General features: G+C 44.9%; 1 protein-coding gene across 3 annotated transcripts in view; it reads right to left on the reverse strand.

Moving 5' to 3' along the window:
- DAGLA (diacylglycerol lipase alpha) overlaps window positions 1-19520 on the reverse strand; it is a 642479-nt gene that overhangs the window by 141026 nt on the left and 481933 nt on the right. For all 3 annotated transcript variants that reach the window (XM_086955592.1, XM_086955591.1, XM_086955593.1), the window contains exons 3-6: window positions 16944-17155; window positions 11585-11686; window positions 11359-11497; window positions 10981-11068 (exon numbers count right to left, since the gene is read on the reverse strand). In XM_086955592.1, the coding sequence (XP_086811718.1) occupies window positions 10981-11068; window positions 11359-11497; window positions 11585-11686; window positions 16944-17155 (541 nt within the window). The remainder of the gene's footprint in view (window positions 1-10980; window positions 11069-11358; window positions 11498-11584; window positions 11687-16943; window positions 17156-19520) is intronic.

Raw genomic sequence — 19520 nt, forward strand, 5'->3', positions numbered from 1 at the left:
AACACCCTATGGGGCAGGGTCCAGTGTATTTAAAAAGCTGAACATAAACTTTTAAGTTCTACATGTCCTGGTAGTGAAAAATTCTTCAATTTCTTTTTTAATTATTACAATACCTATCTTGCCAATGGGATTACATTGGGTTACCTTATTACATTTAATAGGTGATAACTTTTTTTGGGGAGCAGATATGAATGTTGTGATTGGTGTCCGAAATTTTTTAAGTTAAAACACTCTTTAATGGTTAACTCAGATTTTAAGTCACAATTTTGAAAATGCCACTTTTAAAAGAGTTGGCATTTTCTTGTTCTAACTATTTGGTGCCTGCAGCCTGTTTCCGGAGTCACGTGACTAGGTGTTGTTGGCAGTTGGCCTTTGTGTATTCCACCCAGAGAGTATCACAACTGAGAGTCTGGGTGTTAGCAGGCTGGGCCAGCCTCACTTGATGAGAGGGGCAGTGCAGTTGCTTGTCACATTTGCACTTCAAATGCACTATCTCAGCCCACACACAAAGGACTTCACACTAGTCTGTTGTGCCTGCAGACAGACTGGGGTCAAGGCAGGGAAGCAGGAAATTCCAGATTCTACTGTACGGGAAGATTCCAGAAGTTTCTTTCACTTCAAATTGAGCACCAGTATAAAAAGGAGACCTTCAGACCCACTTGTGAGTAGACTCCGGGACCTCTGGATACTACAGAAGGACTGCCCTTCTGCCAGAGGACTACCCTGCAGCCAGAGGACTACCCTGCTGCCAGAGGACTACCCTGCTGCCAGAGGACTACCCTGCTGCCAGAGGACTACCCTGCTGCCAGAGCCCTGCATTGATGACTGAGAGGGAAGGCTGGACCTGCACCCGTCATCCCAGGCTGAATGGACTCCAAGGGTCAGCTGACTCACCTCCTGTTCGGAGCTGCAGGGACACAAGAAGCTCCAGAGGCCTCTGCAACTGTCCATCTGACCTGCTGCGCCCGACCTGCAACTGGACCTGCTGAAGCCCAGCTGGCCTCTGCTGGAGTGGGTTATTGAATCCAAAGAGCTGCCTCTCAGGACCAGAACCCTTAGGTAGCACCACTTGAGCTCCATCTAAAATAAATACCAGAAATTCTGAAGTTTTGGGCTCTTTGCGTCTGCAAAAGGACCCATTATTGCCAAGATCTTGCTGCCCACGCTGACCACCAACGCAACGTTCAAGTAAACACGACTCTTCACACTACATCGACTGCCAGCAACGTGAGATCTGCACTTCGTGCCACCACTTGGACAACCCCGCGGTGACCAATGCGAACCTCCAGCAACGACCATCTGCGACATCCAACAGGATCTTTGTGCTACAGTGATGCCCGTGCACAACGCCTGGCCTGCTCTTTGCGCTACAGTGAGGACAATCTGTGACCAGTTTTCCCTCAAATTTTTTCTCTGTGTGTGGCAGTGTAAGGTCTCTGTGCGCTGCAACCAAGGCGACATGTGCCAGGAACGCAACCGTGCTGGTGGCACCCTGTGCGACAATGTTGGTTGGTGCCCCCCAATTGACTACCTCCGCCACAGATTCCCTCACTACCACCCTATAACATTGCTCCCCTGGTCTCCATTACCACTCTCTGAGATGCATTTAATTTGCTTTATAGCACCACTCATACCAATGTAGGGTGTCAGAGCACTTCACATTGCACACACATTGAACAGAGACAAATCAATCATAGTTGTGTAAATCAGTCTATAAGAAATGTTACATAAGACAGAGGACTGCAAGATATAGGAGTGATGTCATCCATACTGGTAGGCAGTAGGAGTGCTTGGTCTGCAGAAGCACAAGCTCAGTATTTATAATATAACACCACGATTGAGGGTTCTCTTTAATAAGAATTACTTTCTACCCAAATGAACCCTTTTTGCAACATTAGGATAATGAATGGCTGGGAAAAAATCATAACAACTAACCTATACCTTGCAATATGCAAGAAGTTCTTTGATGACCATTAATAGTTTACTGTTCTATACATGGATTTTAACTTATAAACTGCAAGTAACAAAATGACCTGTCAGACAAAAGTAGTAACCCACTAACCTAGTTTCATTCTATGCACTTTGGTATCTGCATGGTACACGTTCTTTGCAGCTTGCAGATTAACGTCTGCGTTACCTTAAAACTTCCACCAGAGAAATCTCTGATCTCTCTCCAGGCAGAACAATCACCAGTGTTATCTTGACATATATATTATTGCCTGAAAAAGCTGCAGGCAAGGAACATCACAGCAGGTTCTTTTACAACAATAATAAACCTGCAAACACGGTACCCGTGCAGTGGCACCAACTGCACTGGTCGCACAGCCCTAGAGCCAGTCCTAGCAGCGCGGCTGTGCCCTAATAACAAAAGAAATGTAGCAAGTCTACAAGCACGATGTGTGCTTTCAGGTGATGCTTAAAACACACGTCGTGCTTGTAGACTCATTTATTATTAGAGTGTGGCACACAATCTGCTCTGCTCTATTAACAAATAAAATGCACAAGTCTACAAGAAAGAAGTGTCCTTTCAGAATCACCTGAAAGCACATGTCGTTCTTGTAGACTTGCTGCCTTCCATTTGTTAACAGGGTGCGGCTACTGGGCAGATTGTGTGCTTTTGTGAAAGTATTCATGTTAATTGCAGCACATGACGGGAGCTGCGATTAACATGAATAATTTCAAAAAGGCACACAATCTGGCCACGCCCTTTAAAATAAAAGAAATGCAAAAAGAGCAGGAGCCATTTGCTGATTAAATTGTCTTGCGCTCGTGTTCTCTTCATGGGTTGTCCTACCACAGAAGGAAATGAACGTTTTTCATGCCACTTACATTTTAAAAGCGGCAGAGCGAACGGTCCTTACAAAGGTGCTGTGTGTGCGTGCTTCACACATGACACTGTGCGCACCTTACAGGCAACAGTGTCTGTGAGACTCTCCCAGCTCCTCGTGGTCTCCTCAATCGCGAACTGGACTCTTCACGCTGGACTTTAGGAAAAAACGTTTCGAGCAGGTCAAAGATGGTCCCTGTATCCAGCCTGCGGTCAGCCTGAATTTGTGACCATCATCCGGTCTCGCTCGTCCAAATAACCACGAGTTGTGCTTTGGGCTTTTATGTACTATAGTTACCTTAAATCTTTGAAACACCACATCTCTAGATTTATTGCTTTGATTTTTGTTGTTTTGGTTTCAAATAATGTATTACATTTCAATTTTTCTAAATCGGTGTGGAATTTTCCTTGTGTTCTGTTTTCACTTTATTAATGTTTAACTGCTGCATGAATGCTTTACACATTGCCTCTAAGTTAAGTCGGACTTCTTTTCTGCCAAGCAACCAGAGGGTTAAGCACAAGTTAACTCAGGGGCTTTTTGTGCGTCACCCGGACAAGGATTGTGGCTGTTGCTTGAGTAGGGTTTTACCCCCATCAACCAACAACCCGTTTCCTCACACCACGAGGCAAAAAGAAAAAAAGAATGGAATGTCATTCTCACTTTCCTGAAGGCTCAAATAATTCTGCCGAACTTCAAACCATCTAAAGTAAACCTCTGCAATGTCTCCAGGTAATAAAGTGACTTTTAGTGTATTTTTAGGACTAGCATTGGCCAAGATCTTTTGATTTTTACTGAAGTTATGTATATAATATGCTTACTTATAGGGGCCATCAGAGAGTTGTGGTTCTCTGCTGGTTTGTTGTTGTATCATTTACATTTTCTCCTCACACCTTACAGAATACACGGGGAGCAATGGCTTAATACTCTGTGCAACAGCATTCTGCTCTTTCACAAACAGCACATCCATTAGTAGAGTCCTTCAATACCAGGGACTACTATGGCCAACTGTACTTTGGGAGGAGAAAAAAATACTTTTGCTTTAGCCAATGTCTGCTCAAAAAATTGGCCGGATCCCAGCACCTCCTCAGAAATAAAGTTTTACAAAAATCATAGCAAAACAAAACAAGCAGTAACAAAGCCCAAAGGCTGGCAGTTAATTCCAAACTTGCTTGTTTGTTAGTGCCTGGACTCTAACACACTAACGTGGCTCTCCACGGTATGCAGGAACGTACATCAATCAATACATGAATCCACAGGAAGGAAAATGCTACTTACCAGTATGCATCTGTTCTTGGCATGTAGAACTGCAGAGATACACACTGTGCATTGATGGCCACCTAGTGTTGGGCCCGGATGTTTGCAGTTTATTTTTGTTGTAGAAAAGTCTTTGGAAGTCACGGGACAGGTGACTCCTCCTTTGGATCATACTGCGCATGGGCATCGGCTCCATCCCCAGATTGTTTTTCGCCATTAGAGAAGTGATGGAGCTGTACAAGAAGTAGTGATGTCCATGTGATTTGTATCTAATTAAGATAATACTGGAACAGATAAATCAGCCGGGGAGGCGGGTGGGCGTGTGTAACTCTGCAGCTCTACATGTCAAGAACAGATGCATACTGGTAAGTAGCATTTTCCGTTCGAGGCATATGAGCTGCAGATTACACACTGTGCATAGATTGTATAGCAGTACCCACCTTTAGCAGCGACTACCCATATCTGTTGCAGTATTTTTAAACAAAGTTTTTAGTACAGCCTGGCTCAGAATGGCTTGTTGTTTAGTTTGCACATCTACACAATAGTGTTTTGTGAATGTGTGCGGTGTACACCATGTAGCTGCTTTGCATATATCATCTAGGGGAATGTTCCCTAAGAATGCCATTGAAGCCCCTATTTTCCTTGTAGAATGGGCTTTTGGAGTAATAATTAACGTACGTTTGGCTTTTTGGTAACATATTTGTATGCATTTAACAATCCACTTAGCTATTCTCATTTTGATATGGGGTTGCCTTTATGTGGTGGTGAAAAAGACACAAAAAGTTGTTTAGTTTTACGAAAAGTTTGTGTCCTTTCGATGTAGTACAGTAATGCTCTTTTGACATCTAAGGTGTGTAGAGCTCTTTCTGCGACTGTTTGTGGCTGCGAGAAAAATACAGGCAGCTCAACAGATTGATTTAGATGGAACGGTGAAATGACTTTTGGAAGGAATTTAGGATTAGTACGTAGAACCACTTTGTTATGATGCATTTGCAGAAAGGATTCTTGAATGGTAAATGCTTGTAGTTCACTAACTCTTCTGAGAGAAGTAATAGCTACTAGGATAGCTACTTTCCAAGTTAGGAATTGCAATTCACATTTATGTAACGGTTCAAAGGGAGGTCCCATTAACCGTGTGAGAACAGTGTTTAAGTTCCACACTGGTGAAGGTGGCGTTCTGGGAAGTATTATTCTTTTGAGTCCTTCCATGAAAGCTCTAATAGCAGGTACTATAAAAAGAGATAGATGTTGTCTATTTTGTAAATATGCTGCAATGGCAGCAAGGTGTAGTGTGATAGACTTGTAGGCTAAATTACACTTTTGAAGGTATGATGTGTTGAATAGACACATCTGAAGGATTTGTGTGGTTGTTTTGACAGTATATCACAAACCGTTTCCACTTAGCAGCATAACATGCTATAGTAGTGGGACGTCTAGCTTCTTTAATAACGTTCATACATTCTGGAGGAAGGTTGAGGTAACCAAACTCTATGATTTCAGGAGCCAAATCGCTAGGATGAGCTGAGCTGGGTCCGGGTGTCTGATCTCTCCATGGTTCTGTGTTAATAGGCGTGGAGATAGGCTTAGTTTCTGGTGTGGTACCACAGATAGTTGCAGCAGCGTGGTGTACCACAGTTGTCTGGCCCAAGTTGGAGCAACTAGAATGAGTGTTAGGGAATGTTGCTGTAGCTTGCGTACCACTAACGGAAGTAGTGGGAAAGGAGGAAAAGCGTACGCAAATTGTCCTGACCAGTTCCATCCATATTGCATTGCCTTTGGACAGCGGGTGTGGATATCTGGCATCGAAGTTTGGGCATTTTGTGTTTTCGTGGGTGGCGAAGAGGTCTATCTGAGGTTGTTCCCACATTTGAAAGAACGGTTGAAGAACTTGCGGATGAAGGTCCCACTCGTGGATCTGCTGTGTCTGTCGACTTAGCAGATCTGCCATGGTGTTTTGTACTCCTGGAACGTGTTGGGCTAAGAGGAAGATGTTTAGTGGTATAGCCCATCTCCATATCTGCTGTGCTAACAGAGAGCTGCAGAGAGTGTGTTCCCCTTTGTTTGTTTATGTAGGACATGGCTGTCATATTGTCTGTGCGGACCAAGACAGCTTTGCCCGATACTTGTTTTTGGAATGCTTTTAGGGCTAGAAAAACAGCTAGTAACTCCAAGTGGTTGATGTGGAGTAACTTTTGTTGTGGTGTCCACCTGCCTTGCCTAAGGGGGCAGCTTTATATTTCTTCTCTATTCGTGGGTTTATGACCCACGTTCTAACTGGGTCTTTGAAGACTTCAGGAGCATGCTTAATCACTCCTTTAAGCATGGGTAAAATGGATGAGGATCTTTGTGCATTATCAAAGGTATCCATTAGGAAGTCTTCATCTACAGGGTTTGTAGGCATGTCCAACCCATGATACTGCGCAGCTCTGTGTACTAATTGATTGAAGCCCATAGTGCCTTCTGGTGGGGAAGGCCTAGAGGTGTATATGTCGTCCTGAGGGACATTTGGGATGTCTGGGGTGTTATAATCATCCCACGGGTCAGGTGAGCCTGGAGGAATAGATGGATCATCTGCATTACCCCCTATATCATCAGAGCCATCATCCCTGTTGTCATCATCTGGTATGATAAAGGATAGAGGATGTAGGGGACTGTTGTGGTAGGGGCACAGGAGGTGATGGCATAGGTGGAGGAGAAGGGGAAGGAACTCTTAGAGGAGAGGTAGCCATGTCCTTTTTTGGATGAGGAGCCGGGGCAGGTGTATCCAGTGTTCGTGTTTTTTTAACTTAGAGTTAATCGACCAGTGATTGGATCTTTAACGAGAGTCTTTTGTGGGGGGTCTGGGTGAAATAAGTCCTCTGCAGGAGGCCGATCTTTTGGTGCGGAGGGAGGTTTCGGCAACGAAGTAGCTTCTTTTGTTTTTTTGGCAATGTCTTTAACAGGAGAAGCAGGAGTCTTTTTCGGCTCCAATGTTTTTTTCGGTTCCGGTGCATTTTTCGGATCCGATGGTTTTTACGGTTCCGGTGTTTTTTTTTAATGCAAAGCGTGTTTGATTGGTTCAGACCTGGGTTTCGGTGCCGAGGGACTAGCGGTATGCTTCGGTGCCGATTGTATCGATGCCGGTGTGGTAGGTGATGTTGTCTTTTTCGGTGCCGGTAGGCGTGCGCCGGCACTGTGGGGAGGCCGACTCAAGCCCAAGTCGCCGGGTGACGCACAAAAAGCTAGCTTCTTAGCCAGGCCCGAAGGTGGGGCAGTAGAAGCAGTGTCTCTGTGTACACCCGAGGGCGAAGGTGTGACCGAAGCCTTCTTTAGATGTGTTGAGGAAGGGTCGGGTCGACTGTCTTACTTACAACCCGCTGTGCTGGAGTGATGTCCTCGACTTCGGAATCTTCTGCCTCGGAGTTGCTGTCGACGCCATGTTGTTCTGGGACGTCGACGCCCTCTGCGAAGATGTCGTCTGGAATCGGAGCTGAAGATCGAGCAATTGTTCCCCTAGCTCTTCGATCCCGGATCGTCTTCTTGGAGCGGAAGGAGGCACAAGCGGAACAGTCATTGGCCTCGTGCTCCGGGGAGAGGCAAAGGTTACACACCCCATGAAGGTCGGTGTGGGGAAACTTCGACCCACATTGAGGACACTTTTTAAATGGCGTCCTTTCCATGAGCTGGAGTCGAGGCCTAATGAGGCCCGAAGGCCGTCGTCGACGACCGGAATCCAAATCTTCGATGTTGAAGAGTAGCGTCGACTGGAAACGCGTTCGAAACAAAATTCTGGAAGCTGGTGAGGATTGTACGTCGAAGGAAATCGGTTCCAACACTGAGCGCTGGAAACACATCCGAGCCCGGTGGCGGAAAAAAATAATCTGGGGATGGAGCCAATACCCATGCGCAGTATGATCCAAAGGAGGAGTCACCTGTCCTGTGACTTCCAAAGACTTTTCTACAACAAAAACAAACTGCAAACATCCGGGCCCAACACTAGGTGGCATCTATGCACAGTGTGTAATCTGCAGTTCATATGCCTCTAACATACATTTTCCTGTGAGGAGTCTCATCCATTATGGGACACTGAAACATTTAGAGTTCTCTACTCAGGTGTAGAGAATTGCCACTGGGTGCCCAAATGTTGAAATAGTGGTTTGACATCTCCTTGTGCAGTGTTCACTAGTGGATAAGCACTTCAGCTTACTCAACCTGTCCACCTGAGTGTTTTGTGCCTCTGCGTGATGTGTGGCAGTCAAACGCAAGCCTTGCCTAATGTCCCAGGACACATCTCAATGCATATGGGTCAGGGTCAAATCCCATCTTATCAGCTTACATAAGATAGGGCCACAGTGCTGTCCATGATGTTCCCCAAACCATCAGGAGAAAGGTCGTCACTATTAGTAAGGTGGCTTCCCACATACATTCAAGAAGTGTGATTTCAGAAAAAAACATCCATCTAGACATCACTAGTAGAAGGACAAAGTCGCTGGGGACTCGATTCCTACAAACACCACGAAAGGATGTAGGCCCTTACACTTACATTCACTGCTATGCTAGCTGAAGCGGATCTCTCTCATGAGAATCTATGTCTGCAGATGCACCTGAATGTGGGCGACCTCTGTTCTGAAATATTGCTGTGCCGGTCTCTTGGTTCCGGAAGCATACACCTTCACAAGTGGGGTTAATTTTACTCAGCTGAAATAGCCTTAACTGAATATTCAAGATGTTTCAGATCCCAGAAGGTCCAAAGATACCTGGCTTGAGGATGACTGAATAGCTCAGTCATCCAAGTGCAGTTAGAAATACATCTCATTCAAAAACAGATGGCATAAGCTGCTGTCACTTGCGTAGTAAAAACGTAGGATGAAAATCTGAGACCAAAATCTCACAAGACTAGGGTGCACACCTAGTCCCCGCATCCACAAAGTGGTCAGGACTCACACTGATATTTCTGTGGGCAGACAATGGTTACTTAGGAGAGGGCTCACAAATTATACGAATTACCTCTATTCACAAGTCCAAAGCCAAGTAAATGATGCTGTTCCTTATTGTTGTTTGATGGTTTTGTGCTTTTTTACATGGACAGTATTGTTTTGTCTCTGAATCTTGTTCTGAGAGATGCATGGTGAATGCGGTTAGTGTGCTACAAATAATCGAATTAAACTAAGTGAATCAAGTCTGGTTGTGATTTTTTTATGGCCGCGCTCCATCATTTCAGTACAAAACCACTTTATTCCCTGCAGAAGTTAAAGAAACACTGGATGATTGTGCCATGCTCAGATGAAATAGAGTAAAAGTAAATTTGTACTTCTCTTTCACTTTCTATAAAGCTCATCTGGGAAATATAGCTTTGTTCAGGTCTGAGTAAGACACTTAGTGAAAGTTATCATACATCAACAAGAAAGAAATAGCTTGACAAGTGGAATATGTTTGAATTTGAATGTTCTCTGCCTAACTTCGAACTATTCATTGGTACCCTTTTGCATAATTGTGGTTTCACTCCAAGCTTCCAACTGATTTGGTCTCCCTTATACTGAGTGCCTTGCTTTGATGAGACTGTAGAATCTTCAACCATAAGCAATGGGAGACAGACAGCTCAAGAGGTTTGAAGACGTTTCACAGTTGAACCAGTAAAAAAGAAAGCAAATCTGTCCATCACACTACATGCATTCTCAGGAACTTTGATTTGTTCAATGGATGTCAACAAACAGTAGAGGAAAGACAGCGAGTGACTGAGAAGGATACACCGTGTCTGGTGTAAGATATGGGGAAGGAACAGTTTCTGGTGTATATACCTTTAGGCTTTTCAAATGTTTCACAGCTAGGACAGGAAGTCACAGTTCTTTCCATTAGCAGGGGTGGACATCACGGGAGTAACAAGAGTGGGAGTTCAGGATGTATGAATTGAGCACTGTGGCTGACTTTAAAATATTTTAACACCAGACCAACAAGGAGGTTTACAATAGACTGCACCTGTTCACTCTCCAAAACTGCAAATCTTCATTTCTGAAGTTTCCACTATCTTTGATGGCACCTTAAGCTGCATGTTCGACCATGAATTGCTTGAATAAAATCACATTCTCTGTGTGGTCTAATATCTATCTTCCTGTTTGCATCTGAAAGATTGGCAAATTGCATTCTGTAACAAATATCTTTGCAATGGAACTGAAGCGTTAAAAGTTTAAGATTGATGTTACTGGGTGTTTTATTACAGTCCTCTACTGAATAGGTGCCTGAAATAAATGCCCTACAATTCCAATGTTAATCTTGAACCTCAATTGCCAAAGAAACCATGAGGGTAATTTGGAAATTGTGCCAATTGTCTTTCAATAATGCCCAAAAAGGTCCAAACATCCCTCAGACTCTCAATCCTTCCTCCTCTCCACCACAAATAATGGCACCAAGACCCAAATTACAGGCATCTTTGTGGGAGTGGTACTTAGACTACGGAGTACAGTAGCCTTGAGAGGAGAGGATCTTGCTACTGTCCCTCCCTACGTTACGCTGTCCAATGAAGGAAGGTAGACCCAGAAAGAATGGCGTCAAAGCAACTTTCAAAGAGATGGGAGCACTATTAGTGACATTCAAAAGAAATCCCCAGGCTAAGAAAACCATGGGGCAACAGTTTAGCTTCAGCCCACTAATCTCCCTTTATATGCGCTTAGCTCGAATTCTCAGTATTACATACCAAGTTTTTAAAAAAGGGATGGGGTGGTAAGCGAAGAACAAGTGTTTGGTGTTAACTGCCCCACTGTTAGAATGGATTTCATTCAATTTGTGGACCATGGGATTTCGAACATGTTGACCAGTCACCGGTTGAAAAGTCGATATCATTTTTCCATTGTACCAAGTGGCGGGAAACACAAGACATGGATCAGAGGAGATGTCAAGAGCCAGAGCCTTGGTTACTACTCACCGACTGAGAATCCTTGGTACGAGTGCAGCACAGGAACACCTTGAGCCTGCGAGTCCAGCTGCTGGCCTGGCCTTCCTCTAGACGGTGCCTGTGCAGGAAAACATCAGGAGATTGAACAAGGAACAGAGGCACCTACAGTAGAAGATCAGGAGTCAGACAACACGAAAGAGGGGGTAGGCGAATCCCTGGTGTAGGGAAAGGTAAACAGGAGAAGACACACGAAAAAGAGATCGAGGGCCATCAGAAGGAATTGGATAGGGGACCGATTGAGAAAGAGAGGTCAGGCATCTTGATAAACCCATAAGGGAGTAATAGACTGGGAAAGAGAAACGGGCATTAGAAAAAAAGAGGACTCTGCGCCCCATACACAGCGCTTACCGGAGGTTGTATGTTCGCAAGTTCCTCTGCCTCCTCTTCGTGGCCCTCAGTTTGACAAAGGTCCGCCCGGTTGGGTCAAAAACACACAGCACAGTAATGCAGACGCTCAGGATCACTACCCAGTTGCAGACAACCATTCCTGTACGGGAGGAAGCATGAAGACTGGGGTCAGGCACATCCACCTTCGCGTACTACAGCATCCTGAAGAGAAGCATCAGGTACCTACCTAGGGTGACATTCTTGGCTGTGATATCGTTGCAGGACGTGTAATACTGAGCGAGCCACACAATACCCACGATGGCGTAAACAAATTCAATCACTAGGATAGCTGAAATAGGAGAATGAACATAGCCATCAGAAGTACTGCACCAATGAAGTACTGCACCAATGCAGGACTGCACAATCGCGCACTGCACCACTGTCCTCACTATAACACTGCACAATCACAATAAGTGCCCCACACTGCACCAACATCATTACTATGTGACACTGTTCTACTCCAGTGGCTGCCCCACACCACACATCAGCTGCATCACGGCACAACACAGCACAATCCCAACCACTGCCACACATTCCACCTTTGATATCTCTGCATAGCATTGCAACCATCACTATGCCGCACTTCAGTTTTGGCATGGTGTGATGCCAATGTACTTTCAAGGTCCGGGGGCCACACCGCACCTTTAGCATAACTGCAGGGACAGAGATTCAGCACAGAGATAAGAAATCCTCACTTCCTCAGTGTTAAAATGGGCACATGAAGCCTTACATATCACTTATCTGAGCACACCAGGCTAATCTCCATCAGTTCAGAACATGAACAACTGACAGATTCAATAGTAGTTGGGTGTGCAGACTGCAATACAACAGTCCACAAACACCAACAGAGTGTAAATGAATGAACGAATGAATTAAATAAATTATAAAGCGTGAAAAAACTGCTGAACGGGCATCCTGTGCAGGGTAGGTGGGAAGATAGGGAAAATGCCATATCACCAGTCCCAATTTATAATCAGCTCAAACGCTTAGTGCCGTACCATACCATTCCTTAGCACTATATTCACGATTAGTGCCATAGTAATCCATGCAACCTCTGCCTCTTTCAAGCATACTTATCACTTTGTCTTGGAGTCTTCTCAGGGAGATAAAATAAATACCACTGAATTGGGGTATTTAAAGATTTCTTGGTAATAGTTATCAAACTGCAGACTGTGATTGCAAGCACGTTAAACCAAGCTAAGGCAAAGTCAATTGATCTGGTTTAGATTCTGACTAAAACATAAAAACACCTGCAGCAGTGAAGAAAAAAAAACATTACTATCAGCCAAAGTGGTCTGTTGATATTGTATTTAGCTCTTTACACTATAGTTTAGCTGTTAGTCCTACTGCATACAGGCTAGAAAGGTTGGAGTACACCAACGTGTTGCTCAGTGATCGAATGTTTGATCTTGGCAGATGAGATTCGGTTATGGATCTGTGAGGAGCATTACATGCATGGAAGCCTGTGCCCCAGGACATTCCTCATTATTTTGTTCTGCTGCAGTGTACAAGTGTCCATTGCTCTCCTTTAGGTGTTTTAAAGCATTTTCAATCAATTAATCAATCATGGGCTTGTGAAGCGCAGCTACTCACCTGTGAGGGTCTCAAGGAGCTGGTGTCAGGTAGTGGGTGGAGGCTACTGGTCCCTCTGGGTGTAGGTTTATGAGAAGACCCTGGTCTTGAGGTCCTTCTTGAATTGGGTCAGCAACGCGAATTGCCTGAGGTGGAGGGGTAAGGTGTTCCAGGTCTTGGTGACGAGGTAGGAGAATGTACTTCCACCGGTTCTGGTCTTGAGGATCAGGGGATGGAGGCTAGGACGACTTGGGCAGAACAGAGTTATCTCACGAATACGTAGAATGTGAGGCGGTGGTTCAGGTATGCCGGGGCTTCGTCAGGGAGAGCTTTGCAGGGATGTGTGAGGAGCTTGAAGGTGATTCTCTCGTTGACTGGGAGCCAGTGGAGTTGTTGGAGGTGTTGCACAATGTGCCTGCAGCGGGGAATGTCAAAGACCAGTCTGGCTGCGGCGTTGTGGATGTTCTGTAGTTTCTTGGGCTGTTTCTGGGTGACGCTGGCGTAGAGTGCCTTGCTGTAGTCAAGTCTGCTGGTTATGAGTGCGTGGGTAACTGTCTTTCTGGATTCTTTGGGGATCCATCTGTATGTCTTTCGAAGTAGGCGGAGCATGTGGAAGCAGGCTGATGAAACTGCAGTGATTTGGCGGTTGATTGTGAGCAGTGAGTCCAGTATGATGCGGAGGTTGTGAGCTGGGTCCGTCATGGTAGGAGGGTGTCCCAAAGCGGCTGCCCATCAAGAGTCGGCCCAGGCTGAAGGTGAGGATCCCGGGCTTAGTACGTCAGTCTTGTCTGAGTTAAGCTTGAGGCAGCTGTCTTTCATCCAGGTTGCAACGGCCTTCAATCTGCTGTGGAAGATGGTTCTGGCGGTTGTGGGTTCATTGGTGAGGGAGAGGATCAGCTTGGTGTCATTGGCGTAGGAGACAATGTTGAGTCTGTGACTTCTGACGATGGCTGCGAGGGTGCATGTAGACATTGAAGAGGGTGGGGCTCAGGGAGGAGCCCTAGGGCACCCCACAGCTGATCTCTGTAGGTTCTGAGAGGAACTGGGTTAGACAGACTCACTGAGTCCGGCTGGTAAGGAAAGTGTAGATCCAGTTGAGTGCCTTGACGCGGATGCCGGCTTCATTGAGTTTCGTAATTATGCCATCATGTGGCTGTAATGCCATTCTGTGTGTGTGCAGGTGAGGATAGATGGGATGGGGGTTTTGTTGAGGTTGCCAGATCCTAGCCAACTAGACAGCCTGAAGCCATGTTGTGTTTGTGATGGTGGCAGCAGCTGAGCCTGATGTGTTCTGAAAGAAGCTGTGAGAATGTTGACCGCTGCAGGGGTCCACGACAGTGATGAGGTCACATCTGAGCTATGTTAGTTGCATGAGTTCTGTTGTATGGCTGTGCCAACCCGGGGCCTGATACCATCCAGACACAGGGAATCCAAGGCCAGATAAGTTACTTCAGAGATACAGTGAGTCCAACCCCCACAGTCTGCCCCCTCTTAGATGTGAGAGCATACATATATAGGCTATATAATAAATATATTTGTGATTTGTATTTGGTTGTGGTTAAAACGGCTCCCATACAAAAGTGCCCTAATATTTCTTACTATCCACTTACTGTCGGGCCTTCGCATCCCTCAATGCCCTGTGGTGTAAGAGTCGCCATCATAAGCTAAATGCAGTTATATGTTTCTTATTGTAAACATGGAATGTTGGTGCTTTTAAAATTTCATAACTAACAATCTGAAACTTTCCAAGCCGCTTTTTTCTCCTTTTGAAACGATTCAGTTCTTTAGTAAATGGTGCAGCACCTTTGCATTACCATCAAATTGTTACATTAACTTATTTTTTTATAGTAGCACCAATTATTCACTGTGTTCGTAGATGGTGCACATGTGGTATAGAACTAAATTAAAACAGAAAGTTATGAGTTGAAACTTGTTTGTATGAGCTTTGAATATAACATCAACCAATTCCATCTCATGCAATACCTCATTTATACATCTGGTCAGCAACTTTCCATTCATTAGAGTGAGGACACGTCTAAGTCTCCTGCAATGTTCTAATTTCCCCGACGTGTTAATCCGTCTAGTCTTCCAAAAAAGGTTGCCTTAGGTTCGTTTGTAGAGAGCCGCCGTTATTCTTTGAAACATGCCCGAGGCGATAAAATCTTACCAGCATTCTAAGAACATATTGCCCATTTGGGGCCACTATGTTAGATTCTTTAACGCCTAAAATGCCGTAAACAAATTCCGGCATGCCTACTCCAAATTTTGGAGTAAATACCTCATTTTTTATAATACGGAAATAATTTTAGCAGTCCTTTGGGAAAATTCCAACTGTTGAAAATGTCCTTTAGTATAACGTGCTACTCCTGCTAGACATGGACATTTAACAGAGGCACGTGTCGGAGTGCTGAAACGTGACGCAAAAGTTATTTTGCACTTTAAATAAGTTTTCTTTTTTTCTTTGTGGAAGGAATGCCTTCTACGCCCCCGTCAATTTTGGTGAAATACTGTTACTACTCTAACTATAAAAATGCATGTACTCCTGTCCATGACAAAAGTAAACTTACAAGCACGTTGAGGGTGGGAAACTACCAGAAACCCGTTGGTAAATACCCCAAAACGTACAGGTGCCTCTGTGTAGTAACTATTACGGATGAACGTATACAGGAACGCCCATAAGCCAGTCATTGGATTAGACTTAATCATGCAGAAATGTCACCAGATTGGTAGTATTTCCTTGTGAGCATTTCCCAGGAGTGAGGACAACACCCCAAAGTTTCTTATTTTTAGATCCGTCAACTGAAATCATTTAAGATTTGGATGCAGGTTCTGTAGGTTCTAGGCTCTGCTTCAAGGTTGTGGAGTGCCAGGGAGGGGCAGGAATAAAGGCCGTTTAGCATTCTGAGCAGATGTGGTTCTACTGTGCAGATGGGTCTGGAAGCTGGGGCATGCAAACTTAATATTTTAAATTATTGTGATTCGGTCTTTCTGCTATGTCTCACACACACACATTTCGACGCCTCAGCAGGGGTAGTAAGCGCTACATAAATGCAAATACAATTACAATAAATAAATATATATATATATGACTCTGAATTTGTTTTTCCCATCGAATTTCTTTGGCATACACTGTACAAGGCGCCGCCATCTTGTCTACACTCGTATGCATTAACCGTTCACCCTCTCTCTTACGAACCAGCTACTCCTCCTGCCACACGTTGCCAGTGTCTTTGCCTGAACCTGTACAGTCTCCACTAACTTTCGGCAAGGTCTGCGCTATACAATGGTCACACATATACACACTTGGAATCAGAGGAGCAACTAGAGCCACATTTAGGTGTGGGGGGGGCTAATAAAAATTTTGGGGACCGGGGGAGGGGGGGCTAATTCTTCCTGAAATAGGCAGAGTGGAGAGGCAGGGGCTCTAAGATGGGGCGAAAACACAACAAAGCCTCGTTAACCATAGTTTTTTGTTGTACTTTATGTTGGCATTTTGCTAGCAGACATTTATAAATTGTTCTGCTTCATTGGTGGCAATAAGCGTGCACCTTTATTTATTTGTTTCATTATATGATGGGGGCGCTCTGTTGCAAAATATTTTGTAATGTTCTTCCACAGACACAAACCATCTCTGTCGCACAGCATAGTCAGTGCTACTGCATCACAATGCACCTTCACCACCAGTGCATTACACTGCACAGCACATCACATCCCACCCAACACAGCATCAGTATAACTGCACAAGTTGCTATATATCAACACTCCTGCAACAACACAATCGGAATCACACTGCTCTAAGAGCACAGTTCCATCGCACTGTCCAGGACTACTTCAGTATCAGAAGTAACACCACAATCACCAGCACCACACATTGCAATCTGAGCACCACTGCACCATGGTATATATCAATAATGATTTGAGGTATACTAATAATACAAGATGTGAAGGAAGTTATCAATGGAAAATGTACATACCCAGCCTTACGTAGAGAACATACTGCATGGAGTCCCGGGGCTCAGTGTACAAGATGCCACCGCGCATGCTTAGCCAGATAATAGCCACTTCGGCTATCATGCAGCTGAGCAGGATTCCGAGGTAACCCCTTCCGTGGTCCACCAGATTCAGAGAGCACGTCTCGTTGGGATTGTATGTCAACCCAAACAGCACCACAGAGAGGATGAGGAACCTGCATAAGAGAAAACACAAGACCTTTGAGACCAAGGAAAGGAGGTCACAATTGCATTAAAGGAGACAGAGGGCAGGGCAAAATTTAACATGACACAAGAATGGATAGTTAGAATGAAAAATGTCAATTCTTTTAACTCCTTAACCGCAGTGCAAATTATTGAGTGGGCGGGGGCACGTCGGCCAACGGATGTGCGCAGCATTACCGAGGTAGTGCTCGCGATGGCCGTTGGCCGACGCGTGCACGCAACGGGTTAAGGACTTGGAGGCAAGGATTATGCTTTAAAGTCTTTACTTCGCTGATATCAAAATTCACAGCAACCATATGAGAAAGCATCACAGTATAAAACTATCATCCCCAGAAATCTATTGGGGCTTAGAACAAATATAAACAGCCAATCAAATAGAGGCAGTCCCAACAAAGTCCATCTTCACTGTCTGGACTGCCTCTTTTTCATGCGAAATCACATAGCTCTCCTTCACTCAAATCCTGCTTTGAGCCATCCATTCCTGGTAAGAAAACAAGGAGAGCCATATACTTGTATCCTTAACAAGGACAAAACCTCTTACAAAGAAGACAGTTGTCTAAATAATTAAAATCAAGAGTATGACTAAGAAACAGATTTAATGACGGCTAGACATGGAAAACTCAATACATAATGAATACAGGGAGGGAATCAAAGAGAAATGTTTCTTGCCGCGGTGGGATAATCCTCGACTCGGAGTACTTAATAGAATCAAACTATTCTGTTAAGATAGCTAGGTCATCTTTCATTGCATGTCAGGACCGGAGGAGAGTATTATGTTAGTTCAAAGCTTATCCACTACCAACTAAGCAATGTCCACAACCGGCTTTAAGTACAATCTCTTGAAAGTAGAATCAGAGGGCCAATCTGCCACATTCATGATATCCCCCAAACCGGCTCCCAGCTGAAAAGCTTTTGATGCCATGGAACCATAGGCAGAGTGTGCCCCAAACATCCCCATTTATACCAGCCTCACACATCACCCAATGGACCCAACGGGCAATCACAGCGGAAGAGACTGCTCATGTGGCTTCCTTAGGCAATCAAAAGTTGTCTCCCACCAGGGGGATGGAGTTCCTCTGTAATTTCTTCATATGTATTCAAACATCTAGCTTGGAAGAGCCCGCAAATGCAGGGTAAGAAATAACTCTCAAATGTGACTAAGTCATTCTACTGATCATAATGGAGACCCCATGAAAGGAGAATACTGTACCTGTAATAACCAGGGCTCTAACATCCGAAACTAGGCAAAGCAGCAAAGCAATTTTGGTGGAAAGTTCCTTGTGTGACAAGAAACAATTGGGTTACCAGGATATAAAAACATTTAGGATGTGATTGACATGACTCCGTGGGCAAAGAAAGTCGAACCCCATGTAGTAACTTACAGACAATAAGATGCTCCCCAAAAGGGGACCCAATTTTTGGCACCTAGCCAGCTGAAATATCGGAGGTATTAATAGTCCGGTATGCCAAACCTTCTGAAGATAGTTATTACAAAAATATAAGTATCTGGACTATATTTGCATCCATGGTATCCAGGCCCTGTCGAATACAGCAACCAATTCATCTCATCCAGGTCGATCTGTGTCACTTGCCTGTGCTGTCCGCCCAAGCCTCGGACAGGAGACTTGCAGTCTCTTTCAAAAGTCCCGGGATTTTTCATTTATGCCTCTCATCCGTCACACCATAAGGCGGAGAGAACCATCCAACACCAGCTGGTGTGGCATGAGGTTCAGATCCATGAGAAGATTCTGAAAGAGGTGGAGTAGGATTGGATTCTATCAGAACTAGGAACCAAACTTGCAATCTCCAATAAGGCGTCACTAACACCCCTTCTGCGGAGGGCAGATCTGGGTTGCCACCCTCGTCACCACTAAAAACGGAGGAAACGCATACCCCAGCTCCAGCTTCCAATCCTGGAGGAAGGCATACGGGTCTGGCCTCTAAATTAAAAAATGGAAAACTTGATTATTCAGTCTCGCGGCAAGGAGGTCCACTAGAAACGAGCCCCACTTGTCTGGGATTATGGAGAAGAGTTCCGCATCCAATTTCCAGAGACGGTAATCGTGGCAATGACGAGAATGCCAATCTGCCACCTGGTTTGACTGCCCTGGAAAATACTCTGCGCTGACCGATAAATGATGGTCAGGAGGCAGTCAGCAAAACCGGTTTTAAGAGCGCTGCACTGGCTTCCGGGACGGGAGCGGATAACATTTAAATCCCTCTGCACTGCTCATAAAATCCTTCGGGGGAAGGGACCTCCCATTTTGGGCAGTATGGTGCTCCCCTATAAGGCTACTAGAGCCCTACGCTCGGATCATAAATATTTGTTACAAACGG

Source organism: Lissotriton vulgaris, chromosome 2_1 (genome assembly GCF_964263255.1).
Source record: "Lissotriton vulgaris chromosome 2_1, aLisVul1.2, whole genome shotgun sequence".
Classification (NCBI taxonomy): Eukaryota; Metazoa; Chordata; class Amphibia; order Caudata; family Salamandridae; genus Lissotriton; species Lissotriton vulgaris.